Source organism: Gekko japonicus, unplaced genomic scaffold (assembly GCF_001447785.1).
Source record: "Gekko japonicus isolate JY-2015 unplaced genomic scaffold, Gekko_japonicus_V1.1 scaffold3517, whole genome shotgun sequence".
In the NCBI taxonomy this organism is placed as follows: domain Eukaryota; kingdom Metazoa; phylum Chordata; class Lepidosauria; order Squamata; family Gekkonidae; genus Gekko; species Gekko japonicus.
In genome coordinates, this window is record NW_015160332.1 from 79,024 (window position 1) to 103,118 (window position 24,095).

The 24,095-nt window shown below is 50.0% G+C and overlaps 1 protein-coding gene across 1 annotated transcript in view; it reads left to right on the forward strand.

Annotated features, from left to right (window-relative positions):
- Positions 1-24,095, forward strand: part of LOC107115491 (isthmin-like) — a 45,663-nt gene that overhangs the window by 13,551 nt on the left and 8,017 nt on the right. Inside the window, exons 2-4 of the mRNA XM_015417214.1 lie at positions 5,663-5,964; positions 15,127-15,397; positions 16,426-16,569. Coding sequence (XP_015272700.1) covers positions 5,663-5,964; positions 15,127-15,397; positions 16,426-16,569 — 717 coding nt within the window. The remainder of the gene's footprint in view (positions 1-5,662; positions 5,965-15,126; positions 15,398-16,425; positions 16,570-24,095) is intronic.

Here is a 24,095-nt window from a genome sequence, read left to right on the forward strand (position 1 = left end):
GCCAATGTTGGATCAGGCCAAAGGCCCATCCAGTCCAACACTCTGTGTCACACAGTGGCCAGAAATACCAGTGCCATCAGGAGGTCCAGCAGTGGGGCCAGGACATTAGAAGCCCTCCCACTGTTGACCCCCCCCCCAAGCACCAAGAAGACAGAGCATCACTTGCCCCAGAGCCCCTAGCTATACCTTGTGGCTAATAGCCACTGATGGACCTCTGCTCCATATGCTTATCTAATTCCCTTTTGAAGCCGTCCATGCTTGTAGCCGCCACCACTTCCTGTGGCAGTGAATTCCATGTGTTAATCACTCTTTGGGTGAAGAAGTACTTCCTTTTATCCGTTCTAACCCGACCGCTCTGCAGTTTCATGGAGTGCCCACGAGTTCTTGTATTGTGAGAAAGGGAGAAAAGTACCTCTTTCTCTACCTGCTCTTTCCCATGCATAATCTTATAAACCTCGATCATGTCACCCCTCAGTCGTCTTTTCTCCAAGCTAAAGAGCCCTAAGCGCTTTAACCTTTCCTCATAGGGAAAGTGTTCCAACCCTTTTATCATTCGAGTTGCCCTTTTCTGCACTTTTTCCAAAGCTATAATATCTTTTTTAAGGTGTGGTGCCCAGAACTGCACACAGTATTCCAAATGAGGTCTCACCATTGATTTATATAGGGGCATTATTATATTGGCTGATCTGTTTTCAATACCCTTCCTAATAGTCCCCAGCATAGCATTGGCCTTTTTTATTGCAGTCACACACTGTCTCGACATTTTCAGTGGGTTATCTACTACAACTCCAAGATCTCTCTCTTGATCAGTCTCTGCCAGTTCAGACCCCATCAATGTGTAATTTTATTTAGGATTTTTGGCTCCAATGTGCATCACCTTGCACTTGGCCACATTGAACCCCATTTGCCATGTTGACGCCCACTTGCCCATCCTTGACAGATTCCTTTGGAGTGCCTCACAATCCTCACTGGTTTTCACCACCCTGAACAACTTTGTATCATCCGCAAATTTAGCCACTTCACTGCTTACTCCCAACTCCAAATCATTAATGAACAAGTTAAAAAGCAGTGGACCAAGTACTGATCCCTGCGGTACCCCACTGCTTACCCCCCTCCACTGAGAGAACTGCCCATTTGGAGAAGGGAGGGATTTATGACATAGAGTCCACCTTTCAAAGCGGCCATTTCCTCCAGGGGAACTGATCTCTGTTGCTTGGAGATGAGTTGTGATCCCGGGGAGTTCTCCAGCCGCCCCATAAAGGTTGCAGCCCTATCCCGCACCTATGGTCACATGTGCTTGTTCTTGAGCAAGGCTTGGGAGACGGCTGTATAAAATGTTTTTGGTCGTGTGTTTCACATTAAAGCCATTCCTTATTCTGGGAGTCTTCATCTGAGGACCCCAGAAATACAGCATTTATAACTGAGGTCGGGTTGCCCGCTCTTGGGAAGTTCATGGAGATTTGGGGGGCGGAGCCTGGGGAGGGCGGGGTTTGCAGAGGGGGAGGGGCCTCGGCAGGGTCTGATGCCACTGAGCCCCGCCCTCCAGAGCACGGAGAATTTGCCGTGCGAAAGGCACAAATGTCGGGCCGATTTTCGGGGCGTGATCACACTGCGACATCGTGCCGCTTCTTTGCCACACTGCAGCATCGCCGTGTGATCGCCAGCTAACAGGCTAAGTACGGAGACTCGGGGGACCATGTGATCGGGCTACCGCGCTTTATTTTGCTCCTGGGCAAACAGCCCCCCCTCCCCCCCCGCGTTATCTGGCCCATGTGACTGGGGCCGCTGTAGATTTTCCGGGCTGTGTGGCCATGGTCTTGTCATTGTAGGACCTGACGTTTCGCCAGTAGCTGTGACTGGCATCCTCAGAGGTATAACACAGAAAGATGGAGGTCTCTCTGTGTCAAGGTGAGAAGAAAATGGTAGGCAGGTAATTTATCTCTACTCCAGAAGATATATTTTTTGGGGGGGGGAGCATAGTGAAGGAAATAAATATGTCAACATTGGAGATGAATGGACAAATGTATCCTTAACTGTGGAACGCTGTGAGTAATTAACTGAGACTCTGCCAGTACGCTCCATCCGTCTCTCCTCTCAAGCATGGAAGTTGCAGAGAGTAACAGCCGTACAAGAATATACATATAATTTATGACAGAATAGATTTAAAAAAAAGATATTGGCCCTGGCGATTAGCCTCAATAAAGAACCAAACTGTACTGTGACAAAAGAAAATGACCATTATTGACCCTGACCGTACACGTTTCGGCCCATCGGCCTTCCTCAACTGTCAAACAAATGGCCGTTGCACTGTAATGTCAGGAGCCACTCTGGAATATCGTCTGTCAACCTTTAGTTTCTTAATTCTATGCTGTTTGGGTTGAGCCCCTGGCGCCCTCCCCCCCCCCGTTTTCAGTAGAAGGGCCAGCCCTGAAGTGCCTCCCACGCTTGCCTCAGAGCTTGCCCAGGCGTGGTACTAAGTTGTGTCGATATTATACTGGTAGTTTTGACCACAGCTGAGAGCTACCCCCCCCCCCATGCTCCTGCTACTGTGTGGAAAACACGGTACCCTCGAAGGCACGGTGTCTCCTGAAAGGATCTTGAAATAACGCATTGAAAGAATGCCGCCGGTGCCATTCCCTACCCCCTGGCACATCTGCTTGTCTAAGTGGGATCTTGTCCTGTTCCCAGAACCGGCAGAGGTCCATCAGTGGCTCTTAGCCACAAGGTATAGATAGGGGCTCCGGGGCAAGTGATGCTCTGTCTTCTTGGTGCTTGGGGGGGGGGGGGGGGTGAACAGTGGGAGGGCTTCTAATGTCCTGGTCCCACTGGTAGACCTCCTGATGGCACTGGTATTTCTGGCCACTGTGGGACACAGAGTGTTGGACTGGATGGGCCTTTGGCCTGATCCAACATTGGCGTCTCTTATGTTCTCTTATGTTCTCATGGTTCTCCCACCCCCCAAAAAAATCATACTTGATTATGTTATTTCCGGCATGCACCGGAAGTGACATCATGCTGGCAACATCTGGGTGATGGTCTTGTATATGGGCAAAAACGCTATGGCGGTGTTCCCTCTAAGCTGAGTTAGCGTGAGCTAGCTCACGGTTTCTTGGCCTCCAGCTCACAGATTTTTGTCTTCGCTCAAGAAAAGATGGCTCCAGGACAAACTAAGTTATGCTGCAGCGAAATGGCTCGCTCACAACTTGAATGCCAGTAGCTCACAAAGTCGAATGTTTTTGCTCACAAGCCTCCACGGCTTGGAGGGAGCACTGCTCTATGGTGGTGCAGTTTTTACCATAGAGTTTTTGCCCAAATACCAGAGTGTCGCTGGGACAGCCAAACGTGATGACATCACTTCCGCCACACACTGGAAGTGACATCGCCAAGTTACCATGTAGTCTAGGCCTCCCTCCTGCTCCTGGTAAGTCCCCCCCGCCCCCTGTCAGTAAGTCCCCCCAGGAGGAACCTGACCAGTGGCAACCCCATCTGGTTGTGCTGTGAAATCCTCTAGTTCGTTGGGAGCCAGAAGCATAAAGAGTTTTCAAACCACCCCGTCTTTTTTTTTAAAAAAAAGCATCTTGCAGGTGATAGATCCTGGAATAAAATGAGTTTGACGCTTCTGCTCTAACCACTGCACCACTCGTAACAGTGAATGGGGGAGGCTACAGGTAACGTCGTTACTTGTAGCTGTCTACCTCTGCACGTCACAATTACAGTGGAATGCGTGCTTGCTGTTTTGCGAGTGAAACCAAAAGGGTTTATATAACTGTCAGAGGTTCCTTTTTATAACATCGGTCCGGCTCCCAGCCAAAACACCGCCACCCCCGTTTTGCATTATTGTCTGAATCGATTCCTTGTCTCACGGAAGGTAAATAAAATTTGTTCCTGACCGGTCTTGTTTTCATGGCTGTGAAATAAAATCTGAAATGCAAACAAAACCAAAATCCAAGAATATTAATCTTTTTTAAAAAAAAAACTATACTTCTGAACTCTTGGAATTAAACCCCACCACCACCACCACCGCGTATAGTTCTTAAGTGTGCTGTCGGACCGAATGTTCAACCCTCAGCCTCTTTGGAAAGTGCTTGCTGGGGTCTGGTTTTCCAAACTGTCGTCCTGTGACAACCGCAGTGGCTGTTTCTGAGTGGGTTAATCCCAGAGACACAAAGGTGACTGATTCTTGCGCTTTTCTGAAGCCCTTCCCACTCTAAGAGAGCCGGTTTGGTGTTGTGGTTAAGTGCGCGGACTCTGATCTGGGAGAACTGGGTTTGATTCCCCACTCCTCCACTTGCACCTGGCTGGATGACCTTGGTCAAGCCACAGTTCTGATAAGAGCTGTCCTTGAAAAAGAGCAGTTTCTGTCAAGAGCTCTCTCAGCCCCACCTACCTCCCAGGGTGTCTGTTGTGGGGAGGGGGAGGGAAAGGAGTTTGTAAGTCGCTCTGAGACACCTTTGGGTAGTGAAGGGCGGGGTATAAATCCAATCTCCTTTCATTCCAAAAGAGCTCCAGGCCCCAAATGGAGGTTGGCCACCCTAGCCAGGAAACGCAGGGGCAGGTACCATATTTGGACTCCCTGCATTAAGCTGTTAGAGCAGGGGTGTCAAACATGCGGCCCGGGGGCCATATTAGGCCCCTGGGCAGCTTCCATAAGCATGTTTTTATTTTAAGTGGAAAAAAACACCCTCTTTGTGTTTGTGTCCTTTATAAAGTTTATCTCTCCACTACCTGGCATTACATTTTATGACACACATGGTCCGGCCCAACAAGGTCTCATTTATGTCTGATCCGGCCCTCATAACGAATGTGTTTGACAGCCCCCGACCTAGTGGGACTTTTCTCCCTCTCAGTTTGACCGCTGCCACCACCTGACCTTTATAGGGATTGCCCACTTCCCTTCCATGTTCTGAGGCCTTGCCTCTGTGTCTCCCGCTGCCCAGAGCCCGGTGACCACAGGGACCTTTTACTGCCTTTTGCACTACTAGAAGAGTAGCTGCCTGCCAAATGACTGCCCTGATTTGATCTCCTTGATCTCAAGAGTCTTCTCCAGCACCATAATTCAAAAGAATCTATTCTTCGGCGCTCAGGTAGTGGAGATATAAACTTTATAAAGGACACAAACACAAAGGTTTTTTTTTTTCTTAAAATCATGATTAAAACATGAGCCCTCTTGCGATATTTTGTTTATTTAACAGTGTCTGATAACTGACACCTCTTGCTCTGAATGATTGCATCAAAATGTCTGTGCTCTTGCAATCCTGAATATGCTGTTCAGGTGTGTATCTGTAAGCGGCAAAGCCTACAATGACGCAGCAGCAGCAGAACTGGAAGAAGAAGCAGAAGACAGCCAGTTCCACTGCGGGCCTGATAGAAAGCCTCCGGGGAGGGGGGTCTGATCCGGCCCCCGGGCTGCATGTTTGACACCCCTGCACCAGGTGTTGGGGAAACTGAGGAGGACAGGGTGCAACAGGACCTTCAGGCCAGGGCAGACCTGTTTGCCACACTGGGGAAAAGACTTTTTCCAGCAGCCTGGACTCTTTCTCCACGTGTTGTGTTTGTTTTGTTTTAAATGTTTGTTGGTGCACCAGTAAACAAAAGGGGGGGGGGATAGACAAGGTTTCACCCATTGTGCTCTTCAGGATTTGTGACAGTTGCTGTACTCCAGACAGACCCTTATATCGTTTTGCGTTTGCTTCCTTTGCTTCCCCCCACCCACCCCCGGTCCAGGACATCCTCCATGCAGACAGCCTTTCATCTCCCGACTCCAGCTTCACCCTCAACCCAGAGGACAGAAGGGGCTACCCTGACCCCCAAGCGGCACACAGGGCCTTTGCCAAGCAACGCTTCAGGCAGGAGAGCGGGCAGGCGTCTTTGCAAAGAGATGGGCCTCAGCCTTTCCTTCTGGACCTCCCAAACTTCCCTGACCTCTCCAAAGCGGACATCAACGGGCAGAATCCCAACATCCAGGTAAAACCGCTCGGCTAGATTGACTGTCGCAGTCCTGTGCTGAATTACTCCAATCTGTGTCCATTGACATCAGCGGGTTTAAGACTAGAGCAGGGGCCCCCAACCTCTATGAGGAGAGGAGGAGAGATTGGATTTACACCCCGCCCTTCACTACCCAAAGGAGTCTCAGAGTGGCTTACAGTCTCCTTTCCCTTCCCCTCCTCACAACAGACACCCTGTGAGGGAGGTGGGGCTGAGAGAGCTCTCTCTCGAGGACTGCTCGTGAGAGAAAAGCTCTGAAACAACTTGTGACTGACCCAAGGTCACACCAGCAGCTGAATGTGGAGGAGTGGGGAATCAAACCTGGTTCTCCCAGATTAGAGTCCGCACACTTAACCACCACACCAAACTGGCTGTGAGCGAGAGTTTTAGAAATTCTGATGTGGTGTGGTGGGCGTGGTGGGCACGGCCACAAAATGGCCACCACAGCTTACCTTCAGTCACACGATGAAGTGCTGTGGCGCAAGCTGCTGCCAAAGCAACCTTTAAAGAAATCTGCACTGCCAATCAAATCTCCAGTGGCCAGTCAGAATCCTTGCTGGGCAAAAGCCTCGTCTGGCCCCACCCACTTTCTAAAAACACTTGGCGGGCACGAGAATGGGCGTTGGCGGGTGCCGTGGTGCCCACGTGCGCCATGTTGCGGAACCCTGGACGAGAGAGTCTGTCTAGAACTGGACAGTTGGAATCTTACTTGAGGAAACAGTCCGGACCAACTTGTCTCCCAGTACGGAAGCAAGGGTCTCAGGCGGAGGTCTTTCCCATCACCTGCTGCCTGATCTTTTTAACTGGAGATGCCGGGGACTGAACTTGGGACCTTCTGCATGCCAAGCAGAGGCTCTTCCACTGAGCCATGGCCCCACTTCATGGCTCTTCAGGGTCTCAGGCTGAGGTCTTTCACATCACCTGCTGCCTAGTTCTTTAATTGGAGATGCCGGGGATTGAACCTGGGACCTTCTGCATGCCAAGCAGAGGCTCTGCCACTGAGCCACGCCCCCCCCCAAGCAAATTTAAATAATCAATATGTTTACCTTCACACATGAACCTGCCTAATACTGAATCAGACCCTTGGTCCATCAAGGTCTGTACTGTCATTTTCATTTTTTCATTTTTCATTTATTTTCATTTTTCTTATATTGTTGTTCTAAACCATTTTAATTGTTCTTAATTGTATTCTGTATTGTGTTCAGGTTGTTTTGTGTTGTTTTTGTTGGAAATGTGTGACTTCCAAGATTCCAGTCATTATAGGGTTAATCTGCTTTACCTAGTGTACTGCTGTTTAGACTGACCTGGAAGGGAAACTTGGCTCAGAGCCAATGGGAAGATAGCCCGGGAAAAATCTAAGTCTGCTTACTGGCGATCATTGGTTACTGTGTTCAGGTGATTTCCTTCTGGGGGTCAAGAAGAAGGGGAATCTCCATTGTTGTGCAACCATGTGTTCTTTGCTGTAAGGATGTAAAAATGTAGATCTAGATACCTCTTTGTTTTGTAGCTTTCCATGCGAACCCTTCCCTTAGAAATAAAGCTTTTTACATAGTAATGTCTCCTCTCCAGTGAAGCAAGGATCCATTGGAAACGCTGAGAATTTAAGTATTTTTGACTATTTCCCCAACATATTCCAGTAGCAGCCTCTTCCGGTAGCATCCTCTGGATGCCAAATGGCCTTGTAAGCTGTCCCCCTGCTTCGGCGGGGAGGGTGGGGGTATAAATTAAATAAATTGTAAAAAAGGATTATGTGGTAGGATCCAATTTAACAGCACAGCTGTACGCAGTTGTGCAGACCCCAGTCCCTGATCGTTTGTCCAAGTGACTTTTGTGAGTCATTCAGTGCAGCGGAACTCCGTTGCCTGGGCGGAAACGCCCTCTTGACTATTTCAGTTTTGCATAGTTTGCGGAAGGCCAGGAGTGGGGGGAGCCTTCCTGACCTCACCGGGCATACCGTTCTGTAAGGCGGGAACCACAACAGAGAAGGAATGTGTACGGGCCGTCGTTGATTTGCCCGTTTGCAGGTCGGCAGCTGAAGAAGAGCCGGCTCAGATGAGCCAGGCTGCAGCGGCACAGCCTAGAGGGAAAGGTGCTCCCACAGACGTGAGGGCCCAAGGCCAGCGGAGAAATGTATTTTTAAGCCAGTTTGGTGTCGTGGTTAAGTGCGCGGACTCTAATCTGGGAGAGCCGGGTTTGATTCCCCACTCCTCCTTCACTTGCACCTGGCTGGATGACCTTGGGCAAGACGTAGCTCTGATGAGAGCTGTTCTTGAAAAAAGAGCAGTTTCTGTCAGAGCTCTCTCAGCCTCACCCATCTCACAGGGTGTCTGTTGTGGGGAGGGGAAGGGAGAGGAGATGGTAAGCCGCTCTGAGACACCTTTGGGTAGTAAAGGGTGGGGTATAAATCCAATCTCTTCTTCTTCTTCTTCTTAAAAAATAGCAAACGACTCGATTCTTAGAACAGGATTTCCAGTTGTGTTGCTCTAATAATACAGTCCCCCGATGATATGGCCAGATCTCTCTCCGGAATTAAATATTCTCGTTCAGCCTCTGTGCCATTTCCCCAACTGCTTTAGCGTTAACAAGACAAGGAAACACTCGGCCGGGTAACCTGAGCAGCTGTTAGTTTTGTGCTCTCGAGTGTGTGTTGTACACTTTGTGACTACCGCAGTGGCCAGATGCACCGCCGCACCCGGGTCAACGAATGCACGGGACCCTCTCGGAAAGGAGGTCCCTTTGAAAGCCAGTGGGCATCTTTCCGCGAGGAGCGGCGGTCTCTTCCTCACAGTGAGAAGCTCCTTTGTTGGGCGCCACTGACTCGACGCCTGCCAGCCCATGCAGCCATGCCAGCCGTGCGGAGTCACTCGGGGCACGGCGGGTTCGCTTTCTTCCTCCTCCAGAACAGAGTGAGGTCATGTGTCGAGCGACTGGGCTCGTCTGCCGTTTCCTTTGTGGTGTTCTTCTCCCTTTCTCCAGCTATCGAAGAAACCCTGCCCTCGGAGGACACTGCCGCCCGCCTTTCTTATCTGAGCTCTCCTCTTCCTTCCATTTTTCCTAGCCGTATTTTCCCCACATCGTAGAAAAGAGCAAGATTTCAGTAGCACTTTCAAGACGAACAAAGTTTGAGGCAGGGGAGGAGTTTCCGTGAGTCACCGCTCACGTCTTCAGATACAGCTAGAACGGGAGTCCATCTGGCCTCATATCTTGGAGACCGGAGTAGTTTCAGATCCAAGATATAAGGACAGGCTGACTCATATTCTAGCTGTATCTGAAGAAGTGAGCAGTGACTCACGAACGCTCGTCCCCTGCCACAATCTTTGTTAGTCTTTAAGGTGCTAATACTGGACTCCTGCTCTTTTCTGCTGCTACAGACAGACTAACACAGCTACCCATCTTGATATTTCCCACACAGGAATGCAGCAAAACCTGCTGCATAACTCATGTACATACGTGCTGTCAAGTCGCAACCAGCTTACCGTCAACCCCAGCAAGGGGCTTTCAAGGCAAGTGAGCAGCAGAGGGGGTTTGCCATTCCCTTCCTCTGCAGAGCCTGCCTTGGTGGTCCCCCATCCAAGGACCGACCCTGCTTAGCTTTTGAGATCTGACAAGATCGGGCTACACCATGCAGCCTTCCCTAACATGCCCTGTTACGCTCGCCATATCCAGTGCAGTGAGACAGGTCTCCTCAGTGCGTGTTTCTGCACCCAGGCTTCTCTCTCAAGTAGTCCCTTAAAAGAGCTTAGCCCCAATTCTGTGTCTCCCTCACTCTCCAAACTGGTACACAGGAGATCAGTCTCTCTAAGATGAGTAGGGCTCAGCAGCTGTCCCACCCCTTTGCACGCTCCTGGGAGAGCCAGTGCAGTATCGTGGTTAGTCTGCTGAGTTCTGGGAGAACCAGGTTTGAATTCCCACTCTGCCATAGAAATTTTCTGGGTGACCTTGGGCCAGTCACGTATTCTCAAACTAACGTGTTATGACAATCTCGCCCTCTTCCCTCTCTCACACACAGGATTTCTCCTTAATTTCTTCTTTCTTGCTTGCTGAGCAGCCCCTACATCTATTTTCTCCTTACTTGTTGGTCTATGGCTGTCCCACCCTACAGCTTTATTATATATTTTTATGTTAACCCAACCCAGGGACCTGAGGGAAGAGACAAAATCACCTTCCTATCTTCTGCTTCTGAAATGGCACACACAGTGTTTTATTTGTAAGCCGCACTGAGCCCGTTCGCGGGGAGGGCGGGGTAAAAATATTCAAATAAATAAATAAATAAATAATTTAACTTAGAGGAGAAAAGGTCAGGTGGAATCAGGGGAAGGATGTATGAGGTGAACAGATTATAAAAACGGAGGCCAGCGGAGAAATGTTTTTTTAAGCCAGTTTGGTGTAGTGGTTAAGTGCGCGGACTCTAATCTGGGAGAGCCGGGTTTGATTCCCCACTCCTCCACTTGCAGCTGCTGGATGAGCTTGGGCAAGCCGTAGTTCTGACAAGAGCTGTTCTTGAAAAAGAGCCGTTTCTGTCAGAGCTCTCTCAGCCCCACCCACCTCACAGGGTGTCTGTTGTGGGGAGGGGAAGGGAGAGGAGTTTGTAAGCCGCTCTGAGACACCTTTGGGTAGTGAAGGGTGGGGTATAAATCCAATCTCTTCTTCTTCTTCTTAAAAAATAGCAAATGACTCGATTCTTAGAACAGGATTTCCCGTTGTGTTACTCTAATAATACAGTCCCCCGATGATACGGCCAGATCTCTCTCCGGAATTAAATATTCTCGTTCAGTCTCTGTGCCATTTCCCCAACTGCTTTAGCATTAACAAGACAAGGAAACACTCGGCCGGGTAACCTGAGCAGCTGTTAGTTTTGTGCTCTTGAGTGTGTGTTGTACTTTGTGACTACCACCGTGGCCAGATGCACCGCCGCACCCGGGTCAATGAATGCATGAGACCCTCTCGGAAAGGAGGTCCCTTTGAAAGCCAGTGGGCATCTTTCACTGCGAGGAGCGGCGGTCTCTTCCTCGCAGTGAGAAGCTGGGCGCCACTGACTTGACGCCTGCCGGCCCATGCAGCCGTGCAGAGTCACCCGGGGCACGGCGGGTTCGCTTTCTTCCTCCTCCAGAACAGAGTGTCGAGCGACTGGGCTCGTCTGCCGTTTCCTTTGTGGTGTTCTTCTCCCTTTCTCCAGCTATCGAAGAAACCCTGCCCTCGGAGGACACTGCCGCCCGCCTTTCTTATCTGAGCTCTCCTCTTCCTTCCATTTTTCCTAGCCGTATTTTCCCCACATCGTAGAAAAGAGCAAGATTTCAGTAGCACTTTCAAGACGAACAAAGTTTGAGGCAGGGGAGGAGCTTCCGTGAGTCACCGCTCACGTCTTCAGATACAGCTAGGACGGGAGTCCATCCGGCCTCATATCTTGGAGACCGGAGTAGTTTCAGATTCGAGATATAAGGACAGGCTGACTCATATTCTAGCTGTATCTGAAAAAGTGAGCAGTGACTCACGAACGCTCGTCCCCTGCCACAATCTTTGTTAGTCTTTGTTAGTCTTTAAGGTGCTAGTACTGGACTCTTGCTCTTTTCTGCTGCTACAGACAGACTAACACGGCCACCCATCTTGATATTTCCCACACAGGAATGCAACAAAACCTGCTGCATAACACATGTACATACGTGCTGTCAAGTCGCAACCAGCTTAACGTCGACCCCAGCAAGGGGCTTTCAAGGCAAGTGAGCAGCAGAGGGGGTTTGCCATTCCCTTCCTCTGCGGAGCCTGCCTTGGTGGTCTTCCTTCCAAGGACCGACCCTGCTTAGCTTTTGAGATCTGACAAGATTGGGCTACACCATGCAGCCTTCCCTAACATGCCCTGTTACGCTCGCCATATCCAGTGCAGTGAGACAGGTCTCCTCAGTGCGTGTTTCTGCACCCAGGCTTCTCTCTCAAGTAGTCCCTTGAAAGAGCTTAGCCCCAATTCTGTGTCTCCCTCACTCTCCAAACTGGTACACAGGAGATCAGTCTCTCCAAGATGAGTAGGGCTCAGCAGCTGTCCCCTGCCCACCCCTTTGCACGCTCCTGGGAGAGCCAGTGCAGTATCGTGGTTAGTCTGCTGAGTTCTGGGAGAACCAGGTTTGAATTCCCACTCTGCCATAGAAATTTTCTGGGTGACCTTGGGCCAGTCACGTATTCTCAAACTAACGTGTTATGACAATCTCGCCCTCTTCCCTCTCTCACACACAGGATTTCTCCTTAATTTCTTCTTTCTTGCTTGCTGAGCAGCCCCTACATCTATTTTCTCCTTACTTGTTGGTCTATGGCTGTCCCACCCTACAGCTTTATTATATATTTTTATGTTAACCCAACCCAGGGACCTGAGGGAAGAGACAAAATCACCTTCCTATCTTCTGCTTCTGAAATGGCACACACAGTGTTTTATTTGTAAGCCGCACTGAGCCCGTTCGCGGGGAGGGCGGGGTAAAAATATTCAAATAAATAAATAAATAAATAATTTAACTTAGAGGAGAAAAGGTCAGGTGGAATCAGGGGAAGGATGTATGAGGTGAACAGATTATAAAAACCGAGGTAACTTTGTAATCACACTAAATCCAGCTATTATGTTGCCAACAAGTGTTTTTGCTTTTCAACAAGGTCTTTGAAAGTTTGAGGACAGAGGCTTTCTTTTCAGTGTCTGCTTTAACACTCAAGCATAGGTTTCCGAATTTCACTGACACTTCACATTTAGATGGCAGGAACATACAACCAGGTTCCAAAATCCTTCTGTATAGACAGACCAAAGGATCACTCTTCTCTTTAGAGCTATTTCCCTTTCCACTGGGCTGGGATTACTTCTCTTCACTAGAAGCCCTGTCCCTTTTCAGCTTGAATGGGGATCTTCTGTGACCCTCTCACTCCTCTTTGCCTCCTTCCCAGTCCTCAGTCAGTGCTAAACTGTCTCTTCGTCAGCTGTCAGTTCCCATCATTTCTTAACTGATGCTCTCCACAGAGTTCTGTTTGAACAGCCTGTCACTCAAAGGTGACTCTGTTAGAACGTTATCCCTTGACAGTCTGTCACACCTGTCTTACAGGTGAGGAGAGGTGAACAAAGTAAGCTGCACTGGGTCCCCATTGTGGAGAAAGGTGGGGGTATGAATGAATAAATAAATGTGGCCTAAACCAGGCTTGAAGTGGGATCTGGTGAATATGCAAGGACTTCCAGTGTAAAACAGTAGCAGTCATTCAATTAACACTGGAGAGAGAAAAAAGCCGTTTCTCTGCCAGGTCCTTCTTAAAGGTAAACACTCCTTCTGCTTCCAAACAAAATATCAACACAACACAAGATTCTTGGCTTGTAGATATATTTGAATTGTGGACTATAAATATATCTACAAGCAAGAATCTTGTGTTGAAGTGGGATCTAGCATGGTGTAGTGGTTAGAGAGCTGGATTGGGATCTGGGAAACTCGGGTTTAAATCACCACTCGACCACATATACATGAGCATACATGAAACGGCCTTCTACTGCATCAGACCCCCTTGGTCCATCAAAGTCAGTATTGTCTACTCAGACTGGCAGCTGCTCTCCAGGGTCTCAGGCTGAGGGCTTCCACAGTACCTCCTACCTGATCCTTTTAACTGGAGATGCCGAGAATTGAACCTGGGACCTTCTGCATGTTGGGCAGGTGCCCTGCCAGTGAGTTGCAGCCCCTCCTCAGAAGCTCATGCAAAAATAATAAAAAACATTCAACAGACAATATAATGAAATAAACGTATATAAGTGATGTAGGCCCCGGTCACACGGGCCAGATAACGCGGGGGGCGTGGCTATTCGCCCTGGAGCAAAATAAAGCGCGGTAGCCCGATCACACGGTCCCCCAAGTCTCCGTGCTTAGGCTGTTAGCTGGCGATCACACGGCGATGTTGCAGCGTGGCAAAGAAGCAGTGCAGCGTGATCACACAAGCGTTTTGCATTTGTGCACATGTGCAGTTCCGCAGGGCAGCACTGCTTTCAGTTTCATGTTTGTGCGCATGCGCTTACGAAAAACATCCGGTTTGCAACGGGACATGAACGGGCGCCGCATGCGCTTACGAAAAACATCCGGTTTGCGACGGGACATGAACAGGCGCCGGATGCCACGAGATACTAGCACTCCCGCGATCAGACACCAGCCTGTGCCGTGCGTTTTCTGAATACTAGTGCACTTTCCTTGGTACTTTTAAAATTATGATTGCATTAAAAAAAACCCAACCTAAACATAAAGAAACTTTCTTCTCCTTTCCATCTGATACTATTTCCCTCTTTTCCCACTCTGTCCAGGCAAACCCAGAAAGTAGTGGTGGTACCACTGGTGGGACCCAGCTTAGGGTGGCAAGCATTGGACTTGTTGCGATTCTCGACCTGCTGGTTGAAGACCAATGCCACAGAGTACCAAAGTCCTCCTTTATTTGACATAAATCATTGACTTGTGGCTTTTCCATATAGCTTCCATAGCCTTTGAGGATGCCATTTCCAGACAACATTAGCCCTTTGTATCTGTCAAAAAACAAACAAATCTATCGGTGATATATCTTCTTCAGTATTCTCAATGTTTATGGTTAGGGACCTATCTACCTAAGGGACCACCTTTCCCCATATGTCCCCCAGAGAGCACGGAGATCGGGATCCCAAAATCGCCCAGTTCTCCCAGGCCCGAAAGAAGCCAGGCTAGTTGCGATGAGGGCCAGGGCCTTTTCTGTGGCGGCTCCATACTGGTGGAATGAGCTCCCGGAGGACATCAGGGCCCTGCGGGACCTTTTGCAGTTCCGCAAGGCCTGTAAGACGGAGCTCTTCCACCAGGCTTTCAATTAGGGGGCCACCTTTGACGTCATGGCCCTGGCCCTAATGTTAACATCAACATAATTGCCAGCCTGACGACCAACAGCCTGGGTTGGGTGTAGGCAACCATCCAGTTGTTGAGAGAACACTGCCATCTTTTACTGTAGTTATACTTGGAGTAGTTATGGTTTTATATATACTAATTTTAACTGAATTCTGTTTTAATATTGTGGAGTTTTCATGTATATTTATTGTAAGCTGCCCTGAGCCTGCCACGGCAGGGAGGGCGGGATAAAAATTTAAATAAATAAATGTTTATTGACCAGCTTTCTCCAATTCTTCAGGTTACTATAGAGGTCATCGATGGGCCAGACTCTGAATCAGAGAAGGACCTCCAGAAGGAAAGCGGTAAACCCAGCTGGCCGGTCCCCTCGCCAGACTGGAGGAACTGGTGGCAGAGGTCGGCACCCACCGTCACCCGCATGAGTAGCGGCGACCGGGATTACAAGTACGATAGCACAACTGAGGACAGCAACTTCTTAAATCCTCTTGGCGGGTGGGATAGGCACGCCCCCGGTCACCGGACGTTTGAATCCAAAGAACAGCCGGAATATGGTAAGAGCTTGAGATCTATATGTTGTCGAAGGCTTTCACAGCCGGAGTCCATTAGCTGTTGCAGATTTTCCGGGTTGTATGACCATGGTCTTGACATTGTAGGACCTGACATTTCGCCAGTAGCTGAGACTGGCATCCTCAGAGTTATAACACAGAAAGATGGAGTACTCTCTGTGTCAAGGTGAGAAGGAAAAAAATGGTAGGCAGGTAATTTATCTCTACTCAGGAAGGTGGGGTAGGGCTGAGTCATTATCTTGTAGGAGTTCCCCAGGCTGTGAACATGCTAATGGAGGAGCTTTCCTGAGGAGATTCTTTTGTATATGGATTGGCTGTTGAAATTCTAATCTTATCTGTAGTGCTATTGTCAGATGTAGAGCATTTTGTGTTTTTCAGGACAGGAAACCATGCCCTGTGTATTTTTAAACTCTCTTTTTTCTTGTTGAAATTTTGTTTATTATGAATTTCCATGGCTTTCCTGTGTAATCTGACATGGTAATTGGAAGTGTTGTCCAGCCTTTCAGTGTCTTGGAACAAAATACTGTGTCCTGTTTGAGTTAGGCTATGTTCAGCCACTGCTGAATTTTCAGGTTGGCCAAGTCTGCAGTGTCTCTCATGTTTTATTCTTGTCTGAATGCTACGCTGTGTGGTCCCGATGTAAATTTGTCCACAACTGCATGGTATGTGGTATACTCCCCCTCACTTCCGCAGGTCTCTTCAGTCTTTTGCCGATTGTAGCATCTGTTGTATACTGAGATCTCTCAGTATTGCCTACTCAAACTGGCAGTGGCTCTTTAGGATCTCAGGTGGGGGTCTTTTATATCACCTACTGCCTAGTCCTTAACTGGAGATGCGGGGGATTGAACCGGGGACCTTCTGCATGCCAAGCAGATGCTCTGCCTCTAAGCCACGGCCCCTCCCACAATGCCCAACATAACCAACCCAGGGACAGCAAAACAAATTCTACTCTTTGCCTGACCACTTTTAGACCACAAACCTTTATTCTTCTACCTTTTTTGTTGTGGCTGCAGATTATATCGATGGGGAGGGAGACTGGAGCTCGTGGTCTGTTTGTAGCGTCACCTGTGGCAGCGGCAACCAGCGGCGTACCAGGGCCTGCGGCTACGCCTGCACAGCAACGGAATCACGAACATGTGACAGGCCCAACTGTCCCGGTAAGGCCCTGCTGAATTACTCTCGCTGGAATTATAAAACTGGTACAATCCAGTTAGCTGATGAAGAGCGCTGTCTTCAGGGACAGAATGTAGCAGTAGATGCCACCAGACTTCTGGGACTTTGAGCTTTGTTGTGCTTTTACAAGACTGTGAATGTCAAGATGGGTGGCCGTGTTAGTCTGTAGCAGCAGAAAAGAGCAAGAGTCCAGGAGCACCTTAAAGACTAGCACAATCTGTGGCAGGGGAAGAGCTCTCGTGAGTCATGGCTCACTTCGTAGAAGTAGAAGAGAGTGAGAGTCTAGTACCACCTTAAAGACTAACAAAATTTGTGACGGGAGGAGCATTCGGGAGTCGCTGCTCACTTCTTCAGATAGATCAAGGCCCCGGTCACACGGAGAATTTGCCGTGTGAAAGGCACAAATGTCGGGCGGATTTTCGAGACGCGATCACACTGCAACATCTTGGAAGCGTAGCGCACCCATGGCCAACCCGTGGCGTCCCACCGAAGATGCGGAGTTAAAAAGTACCAAGAAAAGTGCACTAGTATTTGGAAAACGCGCAGCACAGGCGAGCGACTGATCGCGGGAGCGCTAGTATCCCGTGGCATCCGGCGCCCGTCCACATCTCGTTGCAAACCGGATTCTTTTGTAAGCGCATGTAAACAAACACGAAACTGAAAGCAGTGCTGCTCCGCGGAACTGCGCATGTGCACAAACGCAAAACGCTTGTGTGATCACGCCGCGCCGCTTCTTTGCCACGCTGCAGCATCGCCGTGTGATCGCCAGCTAACAGCTGAAGCACAGAGACTCGGGGGACCATGTGATCGGGCTACCGTGCTTTATTTTGCTCCGGGGCGAACGGCCACGCCTCCCCCCCGCATTATCTGGCCCATGTGACTGGGGCCCAAGATGGGCGGCCGTGTCAGTCTGTCTGTAGCAGGAGAAAAGAGCAAGAGGCCAGTGGCACCTTCATGACCAACACAATCTGTGGCAGGGGAGGAGCTTTCGTGAGTCACGGCTCACTTCTTCAGAAGTATCTGAAGAAGTGAGCAGTGAAAAAGCTCAGTCACGGCTGACTACTTCAGAAGTATCTGAAGAAGTGAGCAGTGAAAAAGCTCATAACGCTACCACAAATTTTGTCAGCCTTTAAGGTGCTCCTGGACTCTCGCCCTTTTCTACTGTGAATGTCAGTCTTGGGTTTTCCCCTGAAGGACCTTGGGCCAATGCTGTTGATTCTACCTGCCCTCTGATCTCATGATCTAGGGTTTCCAACCTCCAGCCAGAGCCCAAAGATCTCCTGGAATTACAACTGACCTCCAGGCTGCAGCGATTGGTTCCCCTGGAGAACACAGCTGCTTTGGAGGGTGGGCTTTGTGGCACCACACCCCTGCCATGGTCCATCACCTCCTCAGGCTTCGCCTCAAACCTCCAGAAATCTCCCAGCCCAAAGCTGGTGGCCCTAAAATCTCAACAGTGGCCAGAGCTCTTTTTGTAGAAAAAGCCCAGCAGGAACACATTAGCATAATAGGCCACACCCAACAGCAGAAATTCATTAGCATATTGGGCCACACCCATGACAGCACAGCTCATTAGCATATTAGGCCGCACCCCCTGTTACCAGAACTGTGGTCATCCAGCCACACCCACCTTTTGCTTGTTATTCTGCTTACCTTGTTTGTTGTCCAAACCCAGGGCCTTTTTTTGGAGCAGGAACTCCTTTGCATGTTAGGCCACACACCCCTGATGTAGCCAATCCTAATGACTTCCTGCTGTTGGGTGTGGCCTATTATGCTAATGAGTTCCTGCTGGGCGTGGCCAACTCGGGAGACAGCCGGAACTCCGTTCCTGTGCGTTCCTGCCCAAAAATAGCCCTGCTGATAACGATTCAGTAGAAAATAATTGCATTTCTTGCACGATGCACTAGGTGGAGTGATCTGGAACTTAAGGCTTTGCAGTCTTCTGAAGTTCTAATTGCTTTTGCTCTACGGGTACAAAATGCCTTGGGATTAGAGCACAGGGGGGAAGAGCAATGTGCAAGGTTTTGCCAATGGAGACCTCCTCTCGCTTAAGACAGCTACGGTCGCTCTCAGCAGAATGACTCCCATGTGATGTCAACAAGGCCTCCCGGATATCAGACCTGTGCTTGCATTGGACTGGGTCAAGGAGAGCCTTCACTTAGATGTAATTGTTCCGGGAACCGGATGAACGCATGAAGCTGCCTGATATTGAACCGGACCGTCGATCCACTAAAGTCAGCCTTGTCTACTCGGGCTGGCAGCGGCTCTCCGGGATCCCAAGAAGCCTTTTACATCACCTACTGGCTGGTCCTCCTTTAACTGGAGATGTCGGGGATTGGACAGGGACCTTCTGCATCCCAGGCTGAGGCTCTTCCACTGAGCTTCCACCCTTACTCGTTGTTGTACTTCCATAAGAACATAAGAGACGCCAGTGTTGGACCAGGCCAAAGGCCCATCCAGTCCAACACTCTGTGTCACACAGTGGCCAGAAATACCAGTGCCATCAGGAGGTCCAGCAGTGGGGCCGGGACATTAGAAGCCCTCCCACTGTTGACCCCCCCCCCAGCATGGCTTCTCTTAAATTCTTACGTTGTAATCCAACTGCTGGTTACGGTAGGCTTGTATCATAGTGCAAATGGGACTGAGAGTGACTTGTGTCAAGGCCACGTAGCCTATTGGTGGCAGGAACGTGTCCTCCAGTTTAGCACATTTTATTTCACCCTTCCTCCGAGGAGGTCAGAGCAGCATACATGGGACTCCCTTCCCCCGTTTGATCCTCAAAATAGCTCCATTGTTCCTTGGAGAGAGAGTGTGATGAGCGAGCTTGAGGTCAGCCAACCAGACCCTCTACCGACATGGTAATCTCCACACCACCATGGGTGCCGGGTTCCTCCCGGCTCCTTCTCTCAGCCACGATACTAACCAGCTCCGCAAAATTTGTTAGTCTTTAAGGTGCTACTGGACTCTTGCCCTTTCCTTCAGCTCCATCACGTCGCGTTAAATGCATTAAAGGTGCAGCCGGGAAACATCCTCGGATGTGGGAAGTTTTTTGAAAAGTTTTTAAAGGCGTTCCCTTTCCCTAGAGGACCGGACAGCAGCACAAATTGGAAGGAGCAGATGGTACTCCCTAAAGAATTCAGTCGGGAGAATGTGATTTTTTTCCCGAGCCAGTCAGAGGGAAGCTTCTGGGACCCCTAACTGTGGACTCCAATTCCCAGGTGCACAAGTCTTAAAGATACAGAGCAGTTTTACTAAACTACAGATAACGCTGACTGAAAAATTTTTGCTCCAATGTGCATCACCTTGCACTTGGCCACATTGAACCCCATTTGCCATGTTGACGCCCACTTGCCCATCCTTGACAGATCCCTTTGGAGTGCCCCACAATCCTCACTGGTTTTCACCACCCTGAACCCTTTTCATATTTCCCTTTTCCATCTTCATCCTTAGTATTTGTATCACATTTTCAACGTTCCGAGCACTTTACAATATTACTTCTTCACCCAAAGAGTGATTCACACATGGAATTCACTGCCACGGGAAGTGGTGGCAGCTACAAGCGCAGACATCTCCAAGAGGGGATTCAATAAACATATGGAGCAGAGGGGGGCCACAGCAGGAGGGCATCAAGTTCTGGCCCCGCTGGTGGACCTCCTGATGGCCCCTGGGTTTGGGCCACTGTGTGACACAGAGTGTTGGACTCTATGGGCCACTGGCCTGATCCAACATGGCTTCTCTTATGTTCTCATGTCTGGGGCAGTGAGACTCTGTACTCCTGGTGCTTGGGGGGCAACAATGGGAGGTTCTTTTGGAGTTCTGGCCCCACTAGTGGACCTCCTGATGCCCCTGGGTTTGGGCCACTGGGTGACACAGAGTGTTGGACTGTATAGGCCATTGGCCTACCCAACATGGCTTCTCTTATGTTCTCATGTCTGGGGCAGTGAGACTCTGTACTCCTGGTGCTTGGGGGGCAACAATGGGAGGTTCTTCCGGTGTTCTGGCCCCATTGGTGGCCTTCTTGATGGCACCTAGGTTTGGGCCACTGGGTGACACAGAGCGTTGGACTGGATGGGCCATTGGCCTGATCCAGTATGGCTTATCTTAAGTTCTTACGTTGTAACCCAACTGCTGGTTACGGTAGGCTTGTAGCATAGTGCAAATGGGACTGAGAGTGACTTGCGTCAAGGCCACGTAGCCTATTGGTGGCAGGAACATGTCCTCCAATTTAGCACATTTTATTTCACCCTTCCTCCGAGGAGGTCAGAGCAGCATACATGGGACTCCCTTCCCCCGTTTGATCCTCAAAATAGCTCCGTTGTTCCTTGGAGAGAGAGTGTGATGAGCGAGCTTGAGGTCAGCCAACCAGACCCTCTTCCGACATGGTAATCTTCTCCACACCACCATGGCTGCCGGGTTCCTCCCAGCTCGTTCTCTCAGCCACGATACTAACCAGCTCCGCAAATTTTGTTAGTCTTTAAGGTGCTACCGGACTCTTGCCCTTTCCTTCAGCTCCATCACGTCGCGTTAAATGCATTAAAGGTGCAGCCGGGAAACATCCTCGGATGTGGGAAGTTTTTTGAAAAGTTTTTAAAGGCGTTCCCTTTCCCTAGAGGACCGGACAGCAGCACAAATTGGAAGGAGCAGATGGTACTCCCTAAAGAATTCAGTCGGGAGAATGTGATTTTTTTCCCGAGCCAGTCAGAGGGAAGCTTCTGGGACCCCTAACTGTGGACTCCAATTCCCAGGTGCACAAGTCTTAAAGATACAGAGCAGTTTTACTAAACTACAGATAACGCTGACTGGGGGTAGCATATCCCCATTAAGGTTCCAGTTGACCTTTCCGAAACATCAGAAGCTTAGATAAGGCAGCAGGCAGAATGGTTTCCAGCTTAATTAGCCATTCGCACATCCTCTGGGAGGGAAAGCCAGCGATTTATTGCAAAGCCGAGATGCTACAGGTTTATGTGGCCACGTTCAAAAGGCAGGGAATGTGGGGCGCAACTGTTAAGCTTCACTGTGGCATACTGGGGGGCACTGTACGCTGATCTGCTTTTGGGGAGGGCTGGTCATAGGCGATCAGGGTATCCGTTAGGCTACATAACATGCCAATAGAAACCTTCCTGTTTCAAACACTGGGTTGGATCCAACCGGATTTTCACTCGGTTTCCAGATAATTGTACTCCCCCACCCCCCTTATTACAGCCCCACTTCACATGCCAGGTCCCATAATCCTCAGCATGGCCTTGTTGGTGGTCAAAGTTGACCCCCTTCCTCTCTTTTTCACTAGCAGGAAAGCCAGTTGGATCTAACCCACTAGGCTGTTCAAGGGCAGGAAGATGCCGGCTGGATCTTAGGGAAAACTTTTTTGACAGTAAGAGTTGTGCAACAGTGGAATCAGCTGCCTCGGGAGAAGAAGAAGAAGAGATTGGATTTACACCCCGCCCTTCACTCGGAGTCTCAGAGCGGCTTCTCCCTCCCCCTCCCCACAACAGACACCCTATGAGGTGGGTGGGGCTGAGAGAACTCTGACACAAACTGCTCTTTTTCATGGACAGCTCTTGTCAGAACTACGGCTTGCCCAAGGTCATCCAGCCAGGTGCAGGTGGAGGAGTGGGGGATCAAACCCGGTCCTCCCGGATTAGAGTCCGTGCTCCTAACCACTGCACCAAGCTGAGCTCCCCCTCCCTGGCGGTCTTTAAGTAGCGGCTGGACAAACACCTGTCAGGGATGCTCTCGGCTGACCCTGCCCTGAGCAGGGGAAGTTGGACGAGATGGCCCCTAAGGCCCCTTCCAGGTCTGTATGATTCTGTGACTCTACAGAGCATCTGTACGTAATCGACACCGACCGTTTAGCTTTTGGGGGTTCCCCCCCCCTTGTTGATTGCCGTTTGTTTGCGTGACCATGGAGCCGGGGATGAAACTCAGTGAGGAACACCTGGCGGTTGGTGCCACCCCTCCCCAAGGCCCGCTCTCCCGCGTTTAGCTCCCGATTCAAGCCTTAAATATACAAAGTTCGCAAACTCGGCACACCCACTTAGATCTGCCCAGCGGGCTCTCCCGACTGTTTCCTCCCCGCGCCTCCCACGCGTGCCCTTTGCGAGGGATCGGGCCTGCCCTCGCGTTGCCCCGCAATTAGAGAGGGAGCTCCCCAGCTGATGCGCTCCCGGCTCCCTCTCTGCTGGAGGCCTCGTAAGATAATCGTGTTTTGGGAGGCGTTTTGCCAACGTGTTCTTTAGAGACAGGGGTTTTTGGCAGGGCAACCTCCTGTTTTGCAACGTCGTGGCTTTGGGGGGGAATTCCCTTGTCATGAACTGCTCGCATCGACGGGGTGGGCCAGTTTGAGAGAAACGATCTTAAATCGACCCTTCCAGAGGGTGCAGTTTAGCCCGGGTTTAAATCAGTGGCTCGTCAGAAAGCCTTTTGCTGCCTTGTCGCTCAAAAAAGAAATGTGGGTGGCGCTGGTCTCCGCTTCTCCTAAGTTGGCTGCCACCAGCAAGTGATAACTTCGAGGTCTGGAGTAGGGTTGGGTAGCATATCCCCATTAAGGTTCCAGTTGACCTTTCCGAAACATCAGAAGCTTAGATAAGGCAGCAGGCAGAATGGTTTCCTACAGGCAATTAAAAAAAAACTTAGAGCAAGTTTTAATTATTCATAAATTACAATAAAATAATAACCAGTAAGATCATAAGAACATAAGAGGAACCATGTTGGATCAGGCCAGTGGCCCATCCAGTCCAACACTCTGGGACACAGAGTGGCCAAAACTCAGGGGCCATCAGGAGGTCCACCAGCGGGGCTAGAACTCCAGAAACCCTCCCACTGTGGCCCCCCAAGCACCAAGAAGACAGAGCATCACTGCCCCAGGCATAAGAACATAAGAGAAGCCATGGTGGATCAGGCCAGTGGCCCATCCAGTCCAACTGTCTGTGTCACACAGTGGCCAAAACCCCAGGGGCCATCAGGAGGTCCACCAGCGGGGCCAGAACTCCAGAAGCCCTCCCACTGTGGCCCCCCAAGCACCAAGAAGACAGAGCGGCACTGCCCCAGACATAAGAACATAAGCCATGTTGGATCAGGCCAGTGGCCCATCCAGTCCAACACTCTGGGTCACCCAGTGGCCGAAACACCAGTGGGGCCAGAACTCCAGAAGCCCCCTGCACTGCAGCTTCCTAAACACCAAGGACACAGAGCATCACTGCCCCAGACAGAGTGTTCCATCTATACCAGGGGTGTCGAACTCATTTGTTATGAGGGCCGGATCTGACATAAATGAGACCTTGCTGGACCGGGCCATGTGTGTCATAAAAGGCAATGCCTGGTAGCGGAGAGATAAACTTTATACAGTTGGGGGCTGCTGTTGCCCAGATCCCATTCTGGTACTTTAGCCACTATGTAGTGGCTTCCAGACAGAGCATTGCCCTGTAGACCAGGGGTGTCCTCAGGGCTTTTTGTGTGGAAAAAGTCCAGCAGGAACTCATTAGTATAACAGGCCACACCCAACAGCAGAAAC